This window comes from Colius striatus, chromosome 16, assembly GCF_028858725.1.
Source record: "Colius striatus isolate bColStr4 chromosome 16, bColStr4.1.hap1, whole genome shotgun sequence".
NCBI classification, from domain to species: Eukaryota; Metazoa; Chordata; class Aves; order Coliiformes; family Coliidae; genus Colius; species Colius striatus.
In genome coordinates, this window is record NC_084774.1 from 15,395,898 (window position 1) to 15,416,061 (window position 20,164).

Below are 20,164 nucleotides of genomic sequence, written 5' to 3' on the forward strand. Positions count from 1 at the left end.
CTTGTGATGGCAGTTGGAGATAATTAGAAGTGACACACTGAGCTGCAGGTGAACCTCAGTCCTGCTCCTTCTGATTGCCCAGGATAAGATCTCTCCTGAACTGTGGTCAGCTACTGAGACAAAAAGGAAACCCAAGCTCTGTATCCAGTGCTACAAGTGTCAGAAAGATGATGTGGGGCAGATTTCACTCCAGCAGCTATTATTTGGCCTCTTTTTATACAGAGGTTTGCATGGAGGCCTCCAGCCACTCTGCAGAAGGCAGCACTGAGACAGTGCACTGATACATGTGGGCTGTAGAGTATTCCTGCTCTGGAAGTGTTATTCAGACCTGCACTGCTCTGCACATAGTTCCCAAGCCCATTCCTCCGAAGAGGCAGATGACATTAGTGTTTCTGCTTTGCCTACATTACCTAGTGCAGCCCTTGTTCTTATTGCACATCCAGGGAGAGAGACTGCCGAGACAGTTCCTCTCTGGAGGCTGTTAAGAGACATTAACTTCAGTTAAGACTCCTCATAAAACGAGTCAGCTTTTGGGCGAGACAAGGCGGTGCTTGGAAGCCCTCCAAGCTGGTGGAAGGAAACATGATGCTCAGGAAGGGATAGAACTGCTCATCCCAGGAGATGCATGCAGGAGTGCTGATGGAGAGAGCTGAGCAGTGTGCATCCCCTGTGAGGCAGTCAGCCTGCCAGCCAGTGGTTTAGGCCTCCTTAACCTTTCTTTCAATAGCTGGCAAAGGGAAGGGGATAAAGCTCATCCCCTGACAAGCACCCTGTGCCCTTGCAGTGAGTGTTTGTGAGCTGGGTGGGCTGTGGGCAGCAGCAGGACCTCCAGGCAGCGTGGGCTGTTTCCCTCCCAGGCTGGGGCTTGCTGGAGGTGCTGCTGCACTCCGAGACAGCAGCTCCCTTTCTCTCCTGTGTCTCTGTGTGCATTGTATTTCTTGGCACCATCCATCCATGACATCTTGATTTGCAGACAGTCAAATAAAATAGAAAAATAATGTCCCTTGTTAATAGGTTGACACGCTGCTTCAGGCCAAGAGTGAATATTTCTATAGAATTTACTTTGCTGCTTTATGTCAGTAACTGTTGCTATTGAAAGTAAACACCCCAACTGGTTAAATCAACAGCGTTTTGTTTATTCAAAGCTCATAAACTTCAGTAGCTGTAGGTCACTTTATGAAGTGCCAACCCCTGGGGGAAGAGAAGGAATAGTGTGAAATTATTGCATGCAGTCCACCCATGATGAGCCTTGAAGGAAGGGGATTTATTGGCAATTAATATTTCTTGCAGAGGAATAAAAAGTAATCCTATTGAGGCAGCTCCACACTGAACCTTGAGCCTCCTCTCTGATGGAAATGGAGAATGGGATGAAACTTTCTTATAGGCCTGGGGAAAAAAAAACAGAAGATCTTGGAAAATGTAGTATGTTTTTTTTAGAAAAAGGTTTGAAAACCACCAAGTAGGAGGAGAAGAGTGCAGACAAAATGAGGCAGGGGAAAACAGTGCTGAGGCAGTACTTGTATTCCTCCACCTTGGCCCTTAGCACGGTATCTGCATTGAGACACTCAACTGAAACACTTCCAAATGGAATACTCTGCAGCACATATAAAGCACAGGTGGGTTTTGTACACTTACAGGAGTGACCAAATTTGGGTCAGGGCAAAAGTAGTTTTGATGTTACAGATACAGTAGTATGATACAGTAGTTTTGAGGCTACAGATGCCTGTAGCCTGCTTGTGCTGTAGCTGTGCCAGAACGTAGCTCTGCATCAGCCTGACTGCTGCTGGTCAGTTCTGTGGCAGCTGCATCAGGGTACCAGCAGAACACCTCTGCTGTCACAGGCTTCCAGGCAGCTCTGCTGAGGCCACTTCAGCTCAATTGCAGATGGCAGAAGGATTTTTGGCATTTCCTGAGAGCCAGGGTGCACATTCCCAGTGAACCAGCTCTCCTCCCCAGCTCCCTGGTAGGTCGCAGTGTACACAAACACTGTGCTCTATGGAAGTTGGACAGAGCCTTGGTCTTCAGCAGCGATTTCCAACTTGCCGAGATCCAAATATAATTAAGATGAGTCAGACGGTTATTTCCAGGCTAAAATTTGCCCTTCCTCATCCTGAAAAAGCCTCGAGAACCACTGGTCTGTGGGATGTCAGGTACAAAGCTCTCCATTAACACATGAAGTCTGAAGGACATGTAAGTTGATCTGGAATTTTGATGATTTGGATTGCTTTGGAAGTGAAATTTGGGGACTGAATTGGAATAAACAGTGTCCAGGGCAATGCAAATACATTTTCTCTTGACTGTTGCAGACATGTTTTTGATGATTACAAATCTGTCTTTGTGATAAATCCAATTATGAACTCATAAAAAATTGGAGTATTTAGGGAAAGAAATTAATCATACAGCCATGTGAAAGAAATTAGCAGCTTCTGTGAAAATAATCTCAATATATATTCTTAATTGGCAATATCTTAGCCCAGCTGTTATATATTTGACGGGAACAGTGAGTCATAAGGTTGTTTTAAACAGATTTTTTAAAAAATCCCCTCTCAAAGAGCACAACTAAATTAAAAATATTGAATTATCTATATTTTTAACACGAGCAAAGCCTCCGTGTCATGACTGACAGAAAGAGTTCACCTGAGCTTGTCCTTGCTAGAAAGGTTGCTCCCTGCTTCTACAGACACCTGTAAGGTCTGAAAGGTTTAATGCTTGTGTTTTCCAACTAAATATTCTAGATTTTCTTAATATGATGAGATAATTTATACAGCTCTCCCTGTGGCCAAGAGCTGTTGGGTTTTCAGCTTTCTGAAGGCTCTACAGCAGTGAGGTGGTGCTGGGGCCAGGTCACAGAAAGCTCAGCCTTGCCTGTGTCTGAATGGAGGCCCAGCACTGGACATATAGGATAACATTTCTTTATTTTTGGCTCAGCAGCCAACGGTGTTCAGCAAAGAGAAGACACAAGTGCACGGGGTCTCTTGGGAGCAGGCTCTTTGTCAGAGAAAGTTAATATCCAGCCAAGGCAGCTGTTAAATAGATGAGCGATATCCTCTGGAGACCTTTCCAGTTGGGGTGGATGAATCTGGAGGAGTTTGAGTGCAGGTCATGAACTCACAGTTCACCAGACCCAAACTGCTGCCCACCTGGTCTGGTCACAGGGAAGCTCTTGATATTTTCCAGCTGTCTGCATTGTAGGGAACAATTCTCCCATCTTTATTTTCTTCGGCTCCTGATGCTTGTTAATAAACAGTTGGATTGAGCTTGCAGGGATGATGACCAGGATTCTCCAGAGCTTTCCTGAGTGTGCATGTGGCTGTTTTACTGAGATGAAAGTAGGTGGAGAGATGGTGGTGTCCTGGTTTTCTGGCGGGGGAAAGAGAGAATAACTTGCCAAAGTCACGCTCCAAGTCTGTGGCCAAGAACAGTAAAGACCTTAGAAAACCTTGATCGTATACATGCCCATCTAGATTCCACCCTACCTTTTCTTTCCTTGCCTTTTATTCAGTCTGCAACACAGGGCCCTGCTCCTCAGATGTTCAGACCTTTACAAAAAGCCTGGGCTGCAGCAGAGTCCCTGGGTGACCTTTCCTGCTCGCAAACACGGCTTCGTGATTGCTCCGCTTGTTGTGTGCACAAGACTTGGTGCTTACACATGGAAACGGTGCTTTTCTTGGTACTGTTCCTGGCCCAGAGTAGTCCCTGTTCTGTAGGAGGCAGTGGGCTTTTGTAGAAGAGGTTTATTTTTAATTTTTTCTGAAGGAATTCAGCGTTGTTTAGTGGAATCCTCTCTGCAGGTGGAATTTTTGGGCTCCAGGGCTGTAGTGTGCCTGCACTTGAAAATTTGGCCATTTATTTGGAAACAGACATGGGCAAGTTCCAGCTCATTCATCCAAGCTGTCCTTTCTCAAGGACAAGGAGTAAGGCCAGCACAGCTGAAACACTGCAGCCAGCTCCTGAATCTTTCCAAATAAAATGCCTTGAGTAAGTTTATTTTTCCCTCTCAAACCTAAATTTAGCAGCCTAGAGAAGCTGCTTTGGCAGTCGGTGGATGGTAACGATGACAAGATCAATCTGTGGATAGTTCTGGGAAGATTTGGAAAGTCCTGGTAAAACAGAGTTGGTTTCATTCATGTCTGCAATTTGTCCACAGCCCAAAGGTCTGCTCATGAACTTCCAATGGTTGAAAGACAAGATATTGATAGCTGCCTTGTTTATGGAGGACAACAGATGATCCTGACTGGACAAAATTTCACAGCAGAGTCCAAGGTGGTGTTCACAGAAAAAACATCAGGTAAGGTGTTTTGTTTCTAACCTTCCCTAATGGGATAAGGCAAATCTGTAGTGCTGTTGTGTCTCATGGTCTTGTCCTAAGATCTGTGCTCATGAATAACTACTGAAGTGAGTAATCCCATTTGAGTTCATGTAAGTAAAACCAAATCACTTAACCATGTGAGTAAAACCACACTTTGGAGCAAATGTTTGCATTATTGGTTCACAAGAATACAGCCAGTGGGAATGAGCAGGAGGAGGACACCCTGTCAAAGAAAGGGGATGATCGTTACATACTTCTCTGTGCTTGTTCAACTCATGTTTAGTGAATGCTCCTTTAGAAATCATAACTTTTTTTTTTGATGTGAGCTGCAGGCAAAGATTGCAAATTTTTTGTGTTTAGAAGTCTATGAGGTAGAATATATATAATGTGTCTTATCGAAAAGTAAAATTAGTTTTATACACACAGTGAGATACAAGAATACATCACTTCATGTTCCATATCTTTTCAGATATTTCTACATAGATTCAGACTGTAGCAAAACAAATCAAATTAAATTCAAAGAGAAAAGCCCTCTGCTACAGACCAATGCAACTTTTTTCCAGTAAAGTTGCTTCTTTTAAAACATGTTTTACCAAAGTTTCCAGGTGATCTTGCTACCTCTCAAGTGGCAGATTGTATATTCTCTTGTCTTTTCATCTTGTCTTATTTGCTTGACTAGCACAGAGCCAGTACAAGATGGTCCTAAGCCCTGACTGATGTTGAATGAATATAAATAAATAATAGGAATAAAGAATGGATACTGGGAGTTATTTAGTTGCCTAGCATCACCTTTACTGCCTTTACAAAGTTCTTTGTATCTGTTTTCATAATGCCATGATATAATAAACATCATTTGATTTCTAACTCAGAGAAAACCTGACCCCAGAAAATACACTTAGCATTATCTAATGGTTAAAGTGGGCAGCAGAAATCCAGGTTTTCTTGTTTACAGGAGGAAATGCAAACAAATGCATTCTGCTGTAGTTAGTTACCTGGTTTTTCAGAGCTGAATTGTTTATTTTCTAATATCATACGCATGCAAGCATTTCATCTCGCCTCACTAGGCAGTATGTGTATTTTATTGGATTTTCTAAGGCTTTTGCAAAGGGACATTTGTTGCTTTGTAAATGGTCTGGACTTGTTTAATTTACCCTTCATTAACCTGGATTTTTGTATTCTATCCTTTGCTCTGCAAGGGTAATAACAATGTCCAGGGATCAAAAAACCACTTTGCAAATATGATAGGACAGACTCTGCTACCCTTTACTCCTGTTGATTTCAGTGAGAAAAAGGACTGTCCAGTATGAAAAAGCATTGGCCTATTTTATGTAAACTTTGTGTTCCCTTGCACTGTTAAGAAAACTTTGTGTTCTCTTTGTGCTGTTAAGAAAACATGTTGCTCCTAAGTTTTCTGTTGGTAAAGTAATATATCCAGTGACTTACAAAGTCTTAGGAAGTTGCATTGCCCAAGTGAACAGCATGTGCATGATTGCCTTTGGCAAAAAGTAAGAATAGAGCTAAAAATCAGTGTATCTGGGCATCATCAGGTGATTTGATGAAAAAAAGCAGTGGTGGGTCCCAACTTCTTCCCACACCACCAGCAAGCCATGCAATCTTACAATGAGAATGAAAGGCTTGGGGCCCCTGAGCTATGATGAGCCTATGCAGTCAGAGCAATTTTCTTGGCACTCTGTATTTGCTTTTAAGCCCACGTGTTAATTCTTTCCCACTGTGCTGCCACTGTTCCATCAGCAAGTCATGAAGGTGCATGGGATCATGCTTGGCAGCCCATGATGGTACCTGTCCCAAGAATGTTTTGCAGTAACTAAAGGAGATGGTACACTAAGAGGAGGTAATGCCATTTCGAGGAAACATCCAGAAGTGTCCTGCCCCTGTTTCCATATAAGAGCACAGAAGGCTCTGGATGGAATAGATGTTAGAAAGTAAAAAGAACAACAACATTTTCCACACTAAATCTAAAGCTTTTCTTCACTGCTGGGGAAACTGCTTTTTATTTTCTTTTTTCTTTTTTTACCTCCTAGTAGCAGAGAGGCATGACTTATCCCAACAGCAGTGCCCAGTCTGGAACAGGGATTTGCATGCTGGTGTTCCATATCCTGCCTTCCCCATGGCCCCTCTGCAGGCAGTCTCAGTCTGCTGGACTTTGAATAAATGATTGTCAAAGGTGGAATGTAGAGGATGGGAGGCCCAGAGTAAAATCTTTGGTCTGAATCAGAAGTCTCTGTAGTTTGCAGTGAGTTGTCTGGGGGACTCTGCTCCGTGCTGAAGCAAGCTCTGTATCCATGCAGTGTTTTATTATGTAGTGATACCTGTTAAGAGGTATGCCCTGGAGTGCTTTTAAGTGAAGATTGCTTTCTTTAATAGGTATATCTTAAGGTGAGGAAGGTTAAGGAGCTGAGTTGGATATGCAGATCTTGCAGCAGCTGAGCTGACTCTGGCCGACTGCAGCAGATTGAGAATGAAGCCTTTGTGCTTGGCTTTTCAGAGGTTAATGAGTGTCCCAGTCTGCCTGAAAATTAGGATCTTATTCACCTCTTTATAAAACTGCAGACAATTTTAACTGCTGTTGCCACCTCCATGCTTAGTTGTTGAATTAGGCCACATGAACACAGAACAAAAAGGGCCAGTTCTGCAGCCCGACTATCGATTAGAAATGTGAGTGGAAGGAGGAGGTGGATCCTGGAGTGGAAGGAGGAGGTGGATCCTGCGCTTGCCCCGGGAGCTCGCTGCTGCAGATCTACGCAGCACCTTGCAAAAAGCACCGATAAGCTGCTCAGAAGCCAAGCCACAATAAACATCCCAGTGGGTGGATAGTGTGTTGCTGGTGTGACCCTGTCATCGTTGGTGCCCTTGCAGAGCGTGACACTGCCCCAGGGACCCTGTGAAAGACTCACACCTTTGTGAAGGCAGGAAGACAAGCCAATCTGACAGGGGAAACATTTTCTTTGAGATTCATTTTAACTTTCAAGCCTCATCTGTGCTAGCAACTGGTATTTGATTTCCCACTTTTGCCATCAGTTTTAGCTTTACTAGTAAGGACAAGGGTGAGAGCAGTAGTATAGGTGACCACGTGATAGCTTTTGGCATGCCATATTCCCAGAGCTCATGACTTGGCTTGTTTGGTCCCGTGTTTAATATGAGAGTAGCAAGACTTTTATCCCCAAAAATTTGTGTTCAGGTATCATTGTGCAGCGAGATATTCTCCTGTTAATTGTTCCTTAAACTCCCCAAAACTGAGTGCACGTTGATTCTGGAGTCTGGATCAGTCTGCAATGAAGCGGGTGCTGAGATGGTGGCAGTTGCTGTGCCTTGCAAAACGGAGGAAACTACTGGTGGGGCTCACGATTGTGAAGTTGGTTTTATCCCTCGTAGATGCTCGAAACCCATTTCCTCGGGATCTTGTAGGCAATTCTTCACTCACAACTAGCAATGCAAAGAAATGTAGAACTGTTCATATTTGTGACTGAAATACTACGTGCTTCTGAGCACAACAATGAGCAGGTTTTATTTGTCTGTTGCTCAGTGCCATAGATATGTAGATTTTCCCCCAGAAATACTTGGAAAATAAAGAATATTCCCCAAATTTTGCTGGGCTGTCATTATGAAAATAACTGCCTTATATTATGTGACCTACAAGCTAATGCAATGAGCTCGCCAATGAGAAGTCTGTAAAAGTCTCTCATTTTAGGCTTGTGACAGGAAACGGCAGCAGGAAGCGAACTGAAAGGGCTCAGCGCTCTGTGTATGAGCAAGGAGATAAAGCACTTGCATTGGTAATGCTGATGCATAAATAGCATTCATTTTCTTAATGATAAGGTGTACCAACATGCAAACATTATAGCTGGGAGTTCTTTTTAAGGTTATCTTTTCCTGATGAAAGATTGTAATCTGTAGGTGCTGTAAGCCAGGAGAGCTGTGAGTTTGGTACATTCAGTCCAGCAGAGAAAAACAGAGTTTGTTTGAAGGAGTTTTAAGATCTGAGCTCAGACACACGTAATTGATTCTAAATAAAAATAGGTCAGGGGAAGCAACTAGATCGGATTGCACAGGTAAGAGTTTTCTAAGTGAATGTATTCTTTTAGTTTTGATCTGGAAGGGAGAGAGCCTAAAAAGCAGTCTTAGGGCTATCAAGGATTTGGAACATGCTAAAGGTCAAGGGTGTTTGTGTTTGGTTGCAGCCCAGATCTTATAATGCAGTTAAAAATAGAAAAGGTTTGGAATTCCCCTTTTATTTATTTGAATTATCATGTAATAATTTGCAATTCAGATGATGTTAGTTGCATTGTGTTTACTCCCATTTGTGTACTGGTTACTGCTGCTCTGCTGTGAGTGATAGAGCAGTATCATGTTTCTCAGGGAGAAAAGTGCAAATGGACTGTGCTTTCCCCTGCCAAACTCTTATGGTGGCCACATGGACATCATGAATCATCTCTAGGACAATGTGGGTGGTGGAGGAACAACCCAAACAGAAAGCATACATCTTTGGACTAGATCCACCGTAAATCTTCCAGTTGGGCCATGCAGTGTGAAGAGGAGGTGGTGCTCTCTGTGCCCTTTGAACTGATGCAGCTGTCAAGACCCCTGAAACGTGGACACTCGAAGTCTGCTTGACAAAAACAAATATTTTCAGCTCTAGATTCAAGCAGTGAAGTTCTAGTTTCTTTTTGCATGCCAGACACTTCGGTGATCTTTTCCTGACAGTGGTTTCTTAGGATACTAATAGCTAAAGCAGGTGAGCTTGGACGTACTTGAATGTCTACTGGTTTCAGGAGAGCTTACCACAGGATCACGACCATCGTGTTCTAATTCACAGTGCATCTCTGATTTCCAGCACTTCTGTACCCTTCTGACATGCTTTATTTTAACTCTGGGCAGATAATTTAATTTCTTTGAAACATTACTTTCACTTTTAGAAGCAAACAAGCAGGCTCGAGAGTGATTTTGCTCTCAAACTTGCACTTTTCAGTGTTCCTGCTGCATCACAAGCTGGCAGATAAGCATAGCAGTGCTTTCTGGTTTTGGAATTTCCACTTTCTAGAAAAAGTCTTGTTTATAAAGCATACTAAGTTGGGCCCAATGGTGCTATTGATCTTCCTGTACCTCTTCCTGCAAAAGTTAAAAGGAAATCACAGCTCCCTAGAAAGGCTTTATAGTCACAGCTTAGAGCTGGCAATAGTGATGATTTTTAAAATATATATTTAGATATAGTTAAAATGCACAACAGATCTAAAATGTATAGAAAATTAAGAACATATAATTTTTTACATCACTCCCTTGTGGATTGCAGCTGCAGCAAGAGCTCAGTACTTGAGTGTGTTTGGGCATGGGACTTAATTATGAAAAGCAGCCAAAGAGTTCAGTGAAATGGGGTAAATCCTTTGTTAATGGGGAATGGGGGAGTCCTCAGCAATCATTGCTGGAGCGGTGAACAGCTATTCACTGCCATGCAACAATGTAAAGAGTGAGGAAGCTTGACAAACAAGGAGTTAAAAGGGATGAAGTTGTAGTTTTAGCCAAAGCTCATGTGGAGGCTGAGTCCACAGCAAATGTCGTTCCAGAGCCATTAGTCCCAAGATACATGCTGGCTGACATTTTATAAGTAAAGCCACTGTTGAAAGTGCTCTTCTATGCAGTGAATGCCTTGTACAGCCCCAGTGTGTTGTAGTGATGTAAGTTGATATGTATCTGCTCAAAATCAGCCAAATGACTTGAAACATGGAACAGTCTTGTGGCCAGGGCAGTTCACTATAGAAAACTGTGGTGGGATGGCATTATGGGACATATCACATGAATAGAAAGAAGGTGGCTTGTATATTGGTTTTGGTGATAGTGGGGAACCAGGGCTGAGGATTATGGTCCTTTGTGGGAAATCTGGAAAGAAACTGTAAGACTGTCTACAGTAATGGTCTTATTTTCTGTTGTCTGAAATTTCTCACTGTGCCCCAATCAGGGAACTAAACTCCTGTTGGTAGTCTGACAGTTTCATGAATGATCAAAAACCTTCCAGGAAATGCAAAAAATAGCGGTCTGTTTTCAACTATTATCTCTTTGAACTTAATGATGCAAAAGTAATGATACAATTTTCTCTGACAAATTAAAGATTAAAAAGAGACCAACATTTTTTTCTTTAAACTTTCAGTTATTTCTTAGATCCATCAAAAAAAGATGTTTGCTCTTTGACCCAGAAAACAACTTTAAATATTTAATGCTCTGAGCTCTGTTCCCTCACTGAATTTGTAAATTTAAGAGCTCAAAGAGAGAGTTTAAGTTATAAACTGAGAGGAACAGGACAGATCTTAGAGCTAGTGTCAATCCACTGCTAACATGCATTACAGTGTTGGTTTTTAAGATACCTTGACTTGAGACAAAAGCCCAGCATCTAAGGAAAAGAATCCAAACTATTGTTTGAGTTTTTTTTAATAGGGAGAGCTAAGGAAAAAAACACCACAAATATCTGGAAATAGTTATAGGGTTGAAAAACTGCGAGTGGTACTGTAATCCTAAATGATTCAATTTGTTTGCAGTATGTGAGGTTCTACAGAGAGTATATAAAATAAATTTGCTATCTTGCTATTTCTTTGACAGTTTAGAAAGAGCACTTTCTCTGCTCCATGTAGTCTGTGGCTGCAGTCCAGCATTTAAAGCTGGATGCATATCTTCTCCACTCAAAACCTGCAGAGTGATGAGATGAAGTAGGGGAGTAAATTACAGATGTCTGTCAAGAGGCCCACCTGATTTTTGCATTAGCTAAAGGTGATCACCTTCCAGGTTAATCTCCACTCCTCGTGCCTTGCAGTGCACCAAAGGGAGGCAGCAGCAAAGTGGAGCACAGGGCTTGCTTTGTAGTTCTGTCTGAAAAGTTCTCAGAAGTGGAGAGGAACAGGGAGATTTTGTTCTCTTTGGGTTTCTGTTTTGTTTGTTCTTTCTCAGGAAAAGAGGAAGGTGCCTCAGCAAATCCCACCATTTGTGAATACTGAAGACTAACAAGTATTAATCAGGAGGATTAGGGTTTGCCTTTTTCTTTTTTTTTGCTGTGCAAATCCAAAAGTTTCAGGATAAATGGAACACCTTCTGCTTTTCCTTGCTATTACAGCTGCTGAAAACCCAGCAAACCTTTCTGCCCACAGGTTTACCCCCTTGGCTGAAATATGCTGCCTGTCTCAGGTGTTCCTGTAATCCCATGGGGCAATTGCCACACGTTAAACTGGGGATCCCAGAGAAACACTGCAAAACAGGAAAAAATCTAAGGATCACACACACAAAAATGCAAGAGTGTGGCTGCAGAAACGGAGTTGCCATAGCTGTTAGAGACTCAGCGAGACAGGGTGGAATCCAGTGTTTTGGAAGGTTTCCCTGTATGACACAAGATTTTGGAATTTTACAGCTGGTAAATCCTTATTAACACAGGCAGCCACTGCTGGCCTGGATTCCCTGGCTCGCTGTTCACTGCGGGGGTGCCTAGTGGAAGTGTGCCTGGTGCTGATTATTCTTAATTGTTTGAAGAGAATATTAAAAAATAATAATCATTCTTGGGATAAACAAAAGGCAGAGAGACAAGCTCCCATCACCTGTTGACAGAATATGGATCATGTAGAAAGCTGGCATGGGGAGTGGAATTCCCTATTCTCCCACTTAGTCATCGCATCCTGGTGTGACTCATTTTATTACATGGAGGTTCCCAGTGGTTTTATTTTGAGAGGAGCTTTTGTTTAATAATTTATACACATACACACACACACACACACAAACACACACATATGTACAATCTTAAAAACCCAACAAATCTATTTTGATGAATTGGCAGAAGGAATCATTTGGAAGAGCTCTGGAATGACAGGCTTGCCCCTGCTGCTTCACTACTCAACTACTGTATTTATGTTTTATTTTAGTGTGAATTGAATTCCTCGACAATAGATGAGGAGAAATCTCCTCTAGACTTGTTCTCAGTGTTCAAAATGTCAGATTTGGGGCTGGGCTGAATGGTGGATGACTAATCCATTGGCCTTTTACCTCCCAAACCTTGACTTGTATCTTTGGCCTTGGTGACTCAAACTTATGTCCTCAGTGAAATGAAGGCACTGGCTTCAGCCTGTCATAAACAGAGCTTCATTAGTTGCAGTGGGCAGTCCTGCTTCAGGAAGAAAAAGAAATCCATGGAAATCAAGCTCAGTGAAACAATCAGTAGCTCTACTTTTTGAGTTTTAAATTTGTTCATGCTGTGTTTGCTTTCAAGTCTGAAAACTATTCTCAAGTAAGAGCTTAGAAAGAGACAACTGCTTAGAATGAGATGCTGAGCAATGTGAAGCAAAATAACTTCCTAGCTGAAATCAGAATTTGTCCCCAAAAAGAGCAGGAGAGACTCTGTGTGTGTGTTCCCCTACCCGTAAGGCTTCTGTGTCGCAGAAGTTGTGGCTGTTCTGCTGGAAAGCATTCTTTGTTGTTTACTTTGTTCTTGGAGTGGCTCTAAAAAACCTTGACTGTTTCCAGAGATGCCTGTCATCTACTGATAAAAGCCGACAGAGATAATTGTTGTGGTTTTTTGGACGATCATCTAAGAAACACGGTGAATAGGGACGATTCATTGCAAGCCCAAAGGGAACTCTGAAGAAATGTGCAGTTGTAGCAGCTGTCCCACCAGCTACCAGGCTCAGTTTCTTTGGGGAACTAGCATGGTTTGTTTCCTGGGAAAAAGGTAACAGGTTGTTCATTAAGTAATTTGTGTAATGCTTGACTGACTAGCAGTGTACATTTTCAAGCCTAAAATCACATGCAGGCCCAGAATCACATACAGAATCGGTACAATAGTATACTTGATCTTCAATTAGAGAGAACTGCAAAGAAAATTTCCTGAACCTCTCAGCCCATCAGTCATGCTTTTTCAAATAAAGCAGTAAGTTTGTTTCTCTGCTAGTTGCTGACCCCAAAGTCATGAGTAAGGGATGGTGAATAATGTGTAAAGGCTGTAACTGGTTCAGAAAACCTTTAATTGGCTAATTAAAAAAAGCCCTATATGGGGCTGCAGAGAATCACCCAAAATGTTCCTAATGCAGACTGACACTTTGATTTTCCTCAAAGTTTGAAGCAAGAATTTTGGTACGATCACAGTTTGAGTTAGAGAGGGTAGAATTACTTTCTTCCAACAACTCATTCATTCCTCCAAAGAGTGCTGACACAATCAGATCTCTCATCAGGGTTTAATGCTAAGTCTCATAGCCCTGAAGCAGCACAAAAATGTCTGTTTCCTGAATATTTCACTGACCTGTGGTGTTAAAGACTTGCCAACTAAGACAAATCATTAAATGAGCAGAGAACCACAACAGTAAAAATACTGCATGAGGCAGCCATAGCTGGTAAGACCTCAAGGTCTAAATCCAAAACGATTTTATCATATTTAGTGGAACTACTGTGCTTTTCAGAGGTGCAGATTGAATTGCCCATAGTGGAGGTAGAATTTGAGACACACATCACACGTGGACCTGGCACTGAGTTCCTGTATGATTCACGCATGTACTGAGACATCCCTGCAGGGCTCTGGCTGGTGTGTGTCGCTGTCAGGACAGCCCAGCGCTGAACACAACCCACAGAGCGCATGTTCTCTGCATCTGGCACTCACACTCTTACAGCACTTCAGGATAAACAGTTAGCAGTTTTCTTAGCTCTCTACTGTTGAAGTGGGTTTAATTCCGTGCAGTAAACAGCTATCTGTACTTGTAGGCTTTAGGTTATTAGCCAAGCTGGAGCTTAATCTCACTTTGCAAGCAGGGAGGGAACCAGTCATTTGTCCAGTTTGAAGTGACAGAATTACAGGGTAATTAAGGCCAGAAGGGACCATGGGAGGTCACTGAGCACAACCTCCACCTTAAAGCAAAATGCATCTGTAGTGTTTAGGCACCACCTGGGTTGCAACACTGGCACTGGAGAAAAGAGCCTGCTTCAGCATAGCCAGGTTATAACACACGTTTTGTATTGGGGACAGCATTATGATTCTTAACACATCCTTCCAATAAAAATCCTGTTTTTGCTGATGACTTTCTTCAAGCATCCAGTTTGATTTCCTCCTAAAAAAACCCTCCTTGATGTATGTTCTAAAGATGATAAATGTTTGGTGCAAGTTTTCTCTGTTCAAAATTTCCTCAAATTGTCCTGCAGATGGCCCTTAGACTTCTCAGGTTATTCCTCCTGCTCTCCATTAACTTTCTGATTGTGGACAATCAAAAGATTTCATTACCAGCAAAAAGGATAGGTTAAAGTAGAGAGATATTTGTGAATGCAGTTGTATTTTTCATTTTATTCACAACCTTCCTTATTCTTCTGCCAAAAGCTCACCGTAACGTACGTATCCAGAGGGGCTAAAGGAAAAGCAAATATTGATTGTCTTGAGCTAAAGTTTGTTCATTCACAACTATAAAAGTGAAGCAGTGAGACAGATGGAGCCACATTATGACATTTGAGCATAAAGGTCAGGGAGTGGGCTGTAGAGTGGTTATATTCAACAAGACTTCAGTGCTTAAAGAAACTGGGATTGCCGCTGCTGACAGATTTGTTAGAAACCTGTTTAGCTGCCATGAGCATAAATGTATCCAAACAGAAGCATCTATCAACATTAGAATGATAACCACTAATACATTTATTTCTTGTTTGATTGGGCTTATTCTCCTCCTTCCTCTTAGTTCCCATAGTGTTTGGACTCAGCCTAAACACCATTTGATTTTTATGGTTGGCTTCATTAGCTTTTAGTGCAATTTCAGTGGCTCAGTTACTAAATCAAATCTACTGTGATTGTGGCTGCATGTGCTTCACAGGCCTCTTGAATACAACAGATGACTTGGAGGCCCGTTTCTCCTTTATTTTATGCCTTTTGGACCAACAAATCATTTTGATTTCTACTTTCTTTGAGAAGTTAGTGCTGTTGTATCTACACAGACTGTTCAAATTTAGCAGTACAGAAACAAAGATGAAAACATTCTGCCTGGAGGAAAACCAATGTCAAATATTCCTGCTTGGCTCTCTTTGTCAGAACATCTTCATATTGCATTGCTTAGACGGTTCCTGATGTGTGTCTCTATCAGAGCTCCTATTTTATGATGTATCTTGTTGTTTTCCTTTCCCTCCTCTTTTCCACAGAGAACTATAAAAATCTAACTTTTGAAAGTATTTTTTGGGAATGTGTGGAGGTTTTGTAACACATATTATGATGGTTTCTTTTTGCAAAGATCACCTAGAAGTGGAATCCCTCCATTAAGTATTTATTGCCTTGTCACCAGATGATGCATTTAGTATTTGCTGCAGTAAACCCCTAGTATTTGGCTTCTCCCTTCCTGAGATGTCTACCATTTCAGCAATGATGAAGAGTTAGCTGAGTTAATAGGGATAGAGATTTAACCTTCAGCAGTCCAGAGCAGTGGCTAAAGTCAAGGCTTATTGTTAAATAATGAAGTATTTTCCATTCCTTTGCACAGCAGTCTTCTGGAGTGTGAGGGCTAAACAGCATACTGGGCGAGAGCCTTGCCGGCCCTAATGACACAGCATGCTTAGACCGTCTCTGCTCCAGCAGTCTGTCACTAATCCACGTGTTACCATTGAAAAGAAAACTGACTCATGGTGGCAGAACTTGAAACACTTAAAGGAAAAAGTCTGAATTATCCACTGTTTTCTCCTTGCACTGAAATGGTGTGGCAGTAGTGGCGTGAGGTGTTGGAGGTCTGGGCTGACTCTCTGCTCTCTCTCCTGGTGAGGTTCATCAAGTAGCTGATGAATGGAGCCAAACTTCCTGCAATTCCTTGGTTGTCTCCACTTTCCAAGCAGGAAAGGTGAGGAGACCCAGCCAGCACTGTGTGAGGATTCCTACCCCAGCACATGCCAGACACCCTGCTTGTATGCCCTGGGGATCTGGTCTGTCCTGTGGGAGAAAGGGGAATGCTGTTGGTGACAGCCTCAGGGAAAAGCCCTCTCTTCCCTTCTCTTCTTCTCTGCCCTGGTGAGGCCACATATGGAGTACTGCATTCAGTTTTGGGCTTCCTAGTTCTAGAGTGATAGAGAACTTGTGGAGAGATCCCAACGTAGGGCTACCACGATGGTGAGGAGACTGGAACATCTGTCTTATGAGGAAAGGCTGAGAGACCTGGGGCTGTTTAGCCTGGAGAAGACTGAGAGAGAACCTTATCAATGCTTAGAAATACTTAAAGGGTGGGTGTTGAGAGGATGGGTCCAGATTTTTTTCTGTAGTGTCCAGTGACAGGACAAGGGGTATTGGGTATGGGTACAAGCTGGAACACAGGAAATTCAACTTGAAAATGAGGATAAACTTCTTCGCTGTGAGGGTGAGGGAGCCCTGGCACAGGCTGCAAAGGGAGAGTGTGGGGTCTCCTTCTCTGGAGGTTTCCAAACCCCCCCCGACATGTTCCCGTGTGACCTGATTGAGGGGAACCTGCTTTAGCAGGGATTGGACTGGATGATCTCTAGAGGTCCCTTCCAACCCCGACCATTCTGTGATTCTGTGATGCATTTGTTTTGGACCCAAAACATAGCAGAGGTGTCTCAGGCGTAGGGTGCAGGCAGAAGCAAGGTCCTGCCTGCCAGTGGGCACACTGGGAGGGACTCCTGGGCTGAAAGGACATTGAGATGGGGCAGGCAGGGCCCTCTCTGGAGCTGCAGCCTGGCCCAGTCATAGAGCAGCAGCTCAAGTCCCTCTTGGGGAAAGACTACCCGGAGAGCTGAGCACATCTGTCAGCTCATTGTCTGCACAGAGTGGAGAACAAAGAGGAAAACAACAGAAAAAATGCAAAATGCATTTAAAAATACTCTTCCATTTCCCTTTTCGCCAGAAGCAGAAGTACTTAAATAACAGAGGACAAAAGCAGCTCTTGCAGAATTTCCAAGAATTGGGAAAAATAAAAGTCCTCTGAGAAGGACAGTTTTTAGGAGACTTCCACCCTTGTCTTGCCAGTCCTGGGTGTGCAGTATGAGGAACCCCTCAGAAACATGCCTTGGAGCTGCCTCCCCCGCTCTAAAGCAAACACCAGCCTTGTGGCTGCAGTATTTCAAGTCCTATCAGTTGGTTTGGATATGTGTCCCCTATTCATTTTTAAATCAAGCTTTCAGAAACGTATGAGGCATTTTTCTTTTCCCCCATCAGTATTTTTCTCTGGCAAATTGCTTGGCTGAAAGGCTCAGCAGAATATAACAATCAAAGGGGTAGAGATTAAAATCTAAAAAGAAAGAAATTAATAAGGAAGGCATTGCTAAAAGATGCTTCTTGGAAGAAATATTTGTAGTCAGATGAAACAGTCAGTGTTTGTAGCAATGTCCTGTCACTACTGCTGTACTCTTAAAGCACGAGGGTTACTTTGATAGGATTCCATACAAGGGGATTGAATTTTATTTTCTTCTATAAATACAGTTCTGTGTAATTTGGAGATGAGCTGTGTGGATGTAATTAGGAGCAGAAAGTCTTCCAGCGGTTTGGAGGTAGAGGCTGTCACACATGCAATAAAGTGCTTTTCTATTGAGTATGGTGAATATTTGGTGCTTTAGAGTGACTTCAGGACTGTCAGTAGCACTCTGTCACAGCCCACAGTGGCAACAGCACTGAAGTGTGGATCCACTGTTGGAGATGTTGGGCTCGTTCCTTGATCAGAGGAGGTGTATTGCTAGATATCATGTGTTGAGATTTCATGTTGCACATATAAGAAACAATTCTAAATAGTAAGAGGGTGTGCATGACAGAAGTTATGCACCCTATGTATAGGAATCAGTCCCTGTTGAACTACTTCTAGAAAAATCTATGCTCTTGTGAGAATTCAGAGCAGCTGCCAGTTTCACTATACAGCACCTCTAAAAGTCAGCCCTAAAGTGGCTCAGTTTGGTTGCTTCCATCTCCATGACCCCATATGAGATCTGGATTTTTAGCTAGCCTTTCCTCCAGCTCCTTGCCCATTCCACCACTTAGCACACCAGTGGGGAGGCATGTGGTCTCAGCTTAAAATAGCAGAAAATTTGCTGAGCTGCTGACTGAATGTGGCCATTACCAAGTTATCTGACCTTCTGATGCCCTCCATCAGTCAAGCTGGCTGAAATTAAGTCTAGTGAAATGCAGATGTTACACCTGTGCTAAATATTTAATTCCTCAGTTTGGCTAATTTCTATATAAACATGAACCTGCTTCTGCAGAAGGGTTGGACTAGATAATCTCTAAAGGTCCCTTCCATCTCCTACCAATCTATGATTCTGTGTATATAAGCCATTTCCTGGTGTGTTCAATGCTATGTTTGCATAAAACGTTGCTTTTGGTTAGGACTGGGAAGGTGCTTGAAATTAAGTCCATTTTGAGAGCTTTGCTAACTTGGTGCCTTTAATTTGTGTCTTTTTTTAAAGTCAAACTTTACCATTAAAAAAACCCAACAGTGAGGTTAACATTGTGATATTCTTCTAGATGGGCAGCAGATCTGGGAAATGGAGGCAACAGTGGATAAAGATAAGAGCCAGCCTGTAAGTATGCAAAACATTGAATGTCCTCTCCTTAGGCTTCTCAGACAGCAAGTTGTATTCAAGGGGTAGTTTTCAAAGAGCATCTCAAAAGCAGAAAGAGCAACTATCTTACTGCTGTGATGAACAAATGTCAAATGCTCCAGCAGTAAATGTGATGCAAAAAGAAACTATTCATTTAGCAGTAACTCACAGCAAATTGAATAACTGCTAGATGTTGTGTTCTTGCAGAAGACTCAATTGTATCAGCCCAATCCTCTGTAGGATGCTGGGCATCCTGGCTTCCTTTCGCCTGCATGGAAGTCTTGGGTGCTCTGTACTTTGCAGGACAGGATTTGCACTATAGTATTTAAAATGAACGTTGATCTTTCAAGGGAATGAGCCTCTTTGTTCACTTTGCTTAATGGGACTGTACTATAGTCTTTCAGTGCATTTAGGAGCTAGCACTTACATTGCCATGGGCCATGCCTGCTAATTTCCATGGAAGCAGGATCCGGCTGTGTATAAGTAAAAAGCCTATAGAGTAGTCAAGTTTATTCTAACAAAAAGAGGTATTCTGCAATACAGACTTTTCTATGAAGCACAGTGTGATTAACAATGCTGCTGCATTTATCACCATTCTGTATGTTTTATTTGTAGCTGGAACTTCTCTCTAAGTTCAGGACATACGAACCAGCTTCCCGGTGCCAAAAATCTTCAAGTCTTTCACCATCTGCCCATTTTTTTCCCTTTCTTCTTCTCATACCCTGCTCTATAGGGACAAATAGGACGATTTCTCTTCCTTTATGCCTGGATGTGTAACACAAATCTCTGGTCAGCCTGTTACTGATTGTGTACTGTCACATTTTACTGTTTCAGAGCATGCTTTTTGTAGAAATACCAGAGTATCGGAACAAGCACATTCGCACAGCTGTGAAGGTGAATTTCTATGTCATCAATGGGAAAAGAAAACGAAGCCAACCCCAGCATTTTACCTATCACCCAGGTAATCCTCAAGCACAGAGAATGTTGCCTGGTTCTCACAAGCAGGATTTTATTTTCTGCTATGATGGTTTCTTGCTGTTATTTGAGAATCTCAGTTTTACTAATTTAATTCAGCTGAGTACAGCTGAACACTCGACAACTGTTTGGTTTAAAGGATGCATACGATTTATGATGAGGAATTTCCATAAATGTAAGGGGACAGTTATCTTGGCAATAGGATGATGTTGCCCCATTCACTTCATGGAAGTTTGCCAACAGCCTCAGTGGGAGCAGACTCAGTCTGTGACTTGGTATGACCCTGTGAAAACCATGAGCATAGCGTTCCCCAGCTGACATGTGCGACAGGAAGATAACATCAGATCTGGG

The 20,164-nt window shown here is 42.5% G+C and overlaps 1 protein-coding gene across 2 annotated transcripts in view; it reads left to right on the forward strand.

Moving 5' to 3' along the window:
• NFATC2 (nuclear factor of activated T cells 2) overlaps positions 1-20,164 on the forward strand; it is an 86,709-nt gene that overhangs the window by 36,107 nt on the left and 30,438 nt on the right. For both annotated transcript variants that reach the window (XM_062008978.1, XM_062008979.1), the window contains exons 6-8: positions 4,148-4,288; positions 18,762-18,817; positions 19,673-19,799. In XM_062008978.1, the coding sequence (XP_061864962.1) occupies positions 4,148-4,288; positions 18,762-18,817; positions 19,673-19,799 (324 nt within the window). The remainder of the gene's footprint in view (positions 1-4,147; positions 4,289-18,761; positions 18,818-19,672; positions 19,800-20,164) is intronic.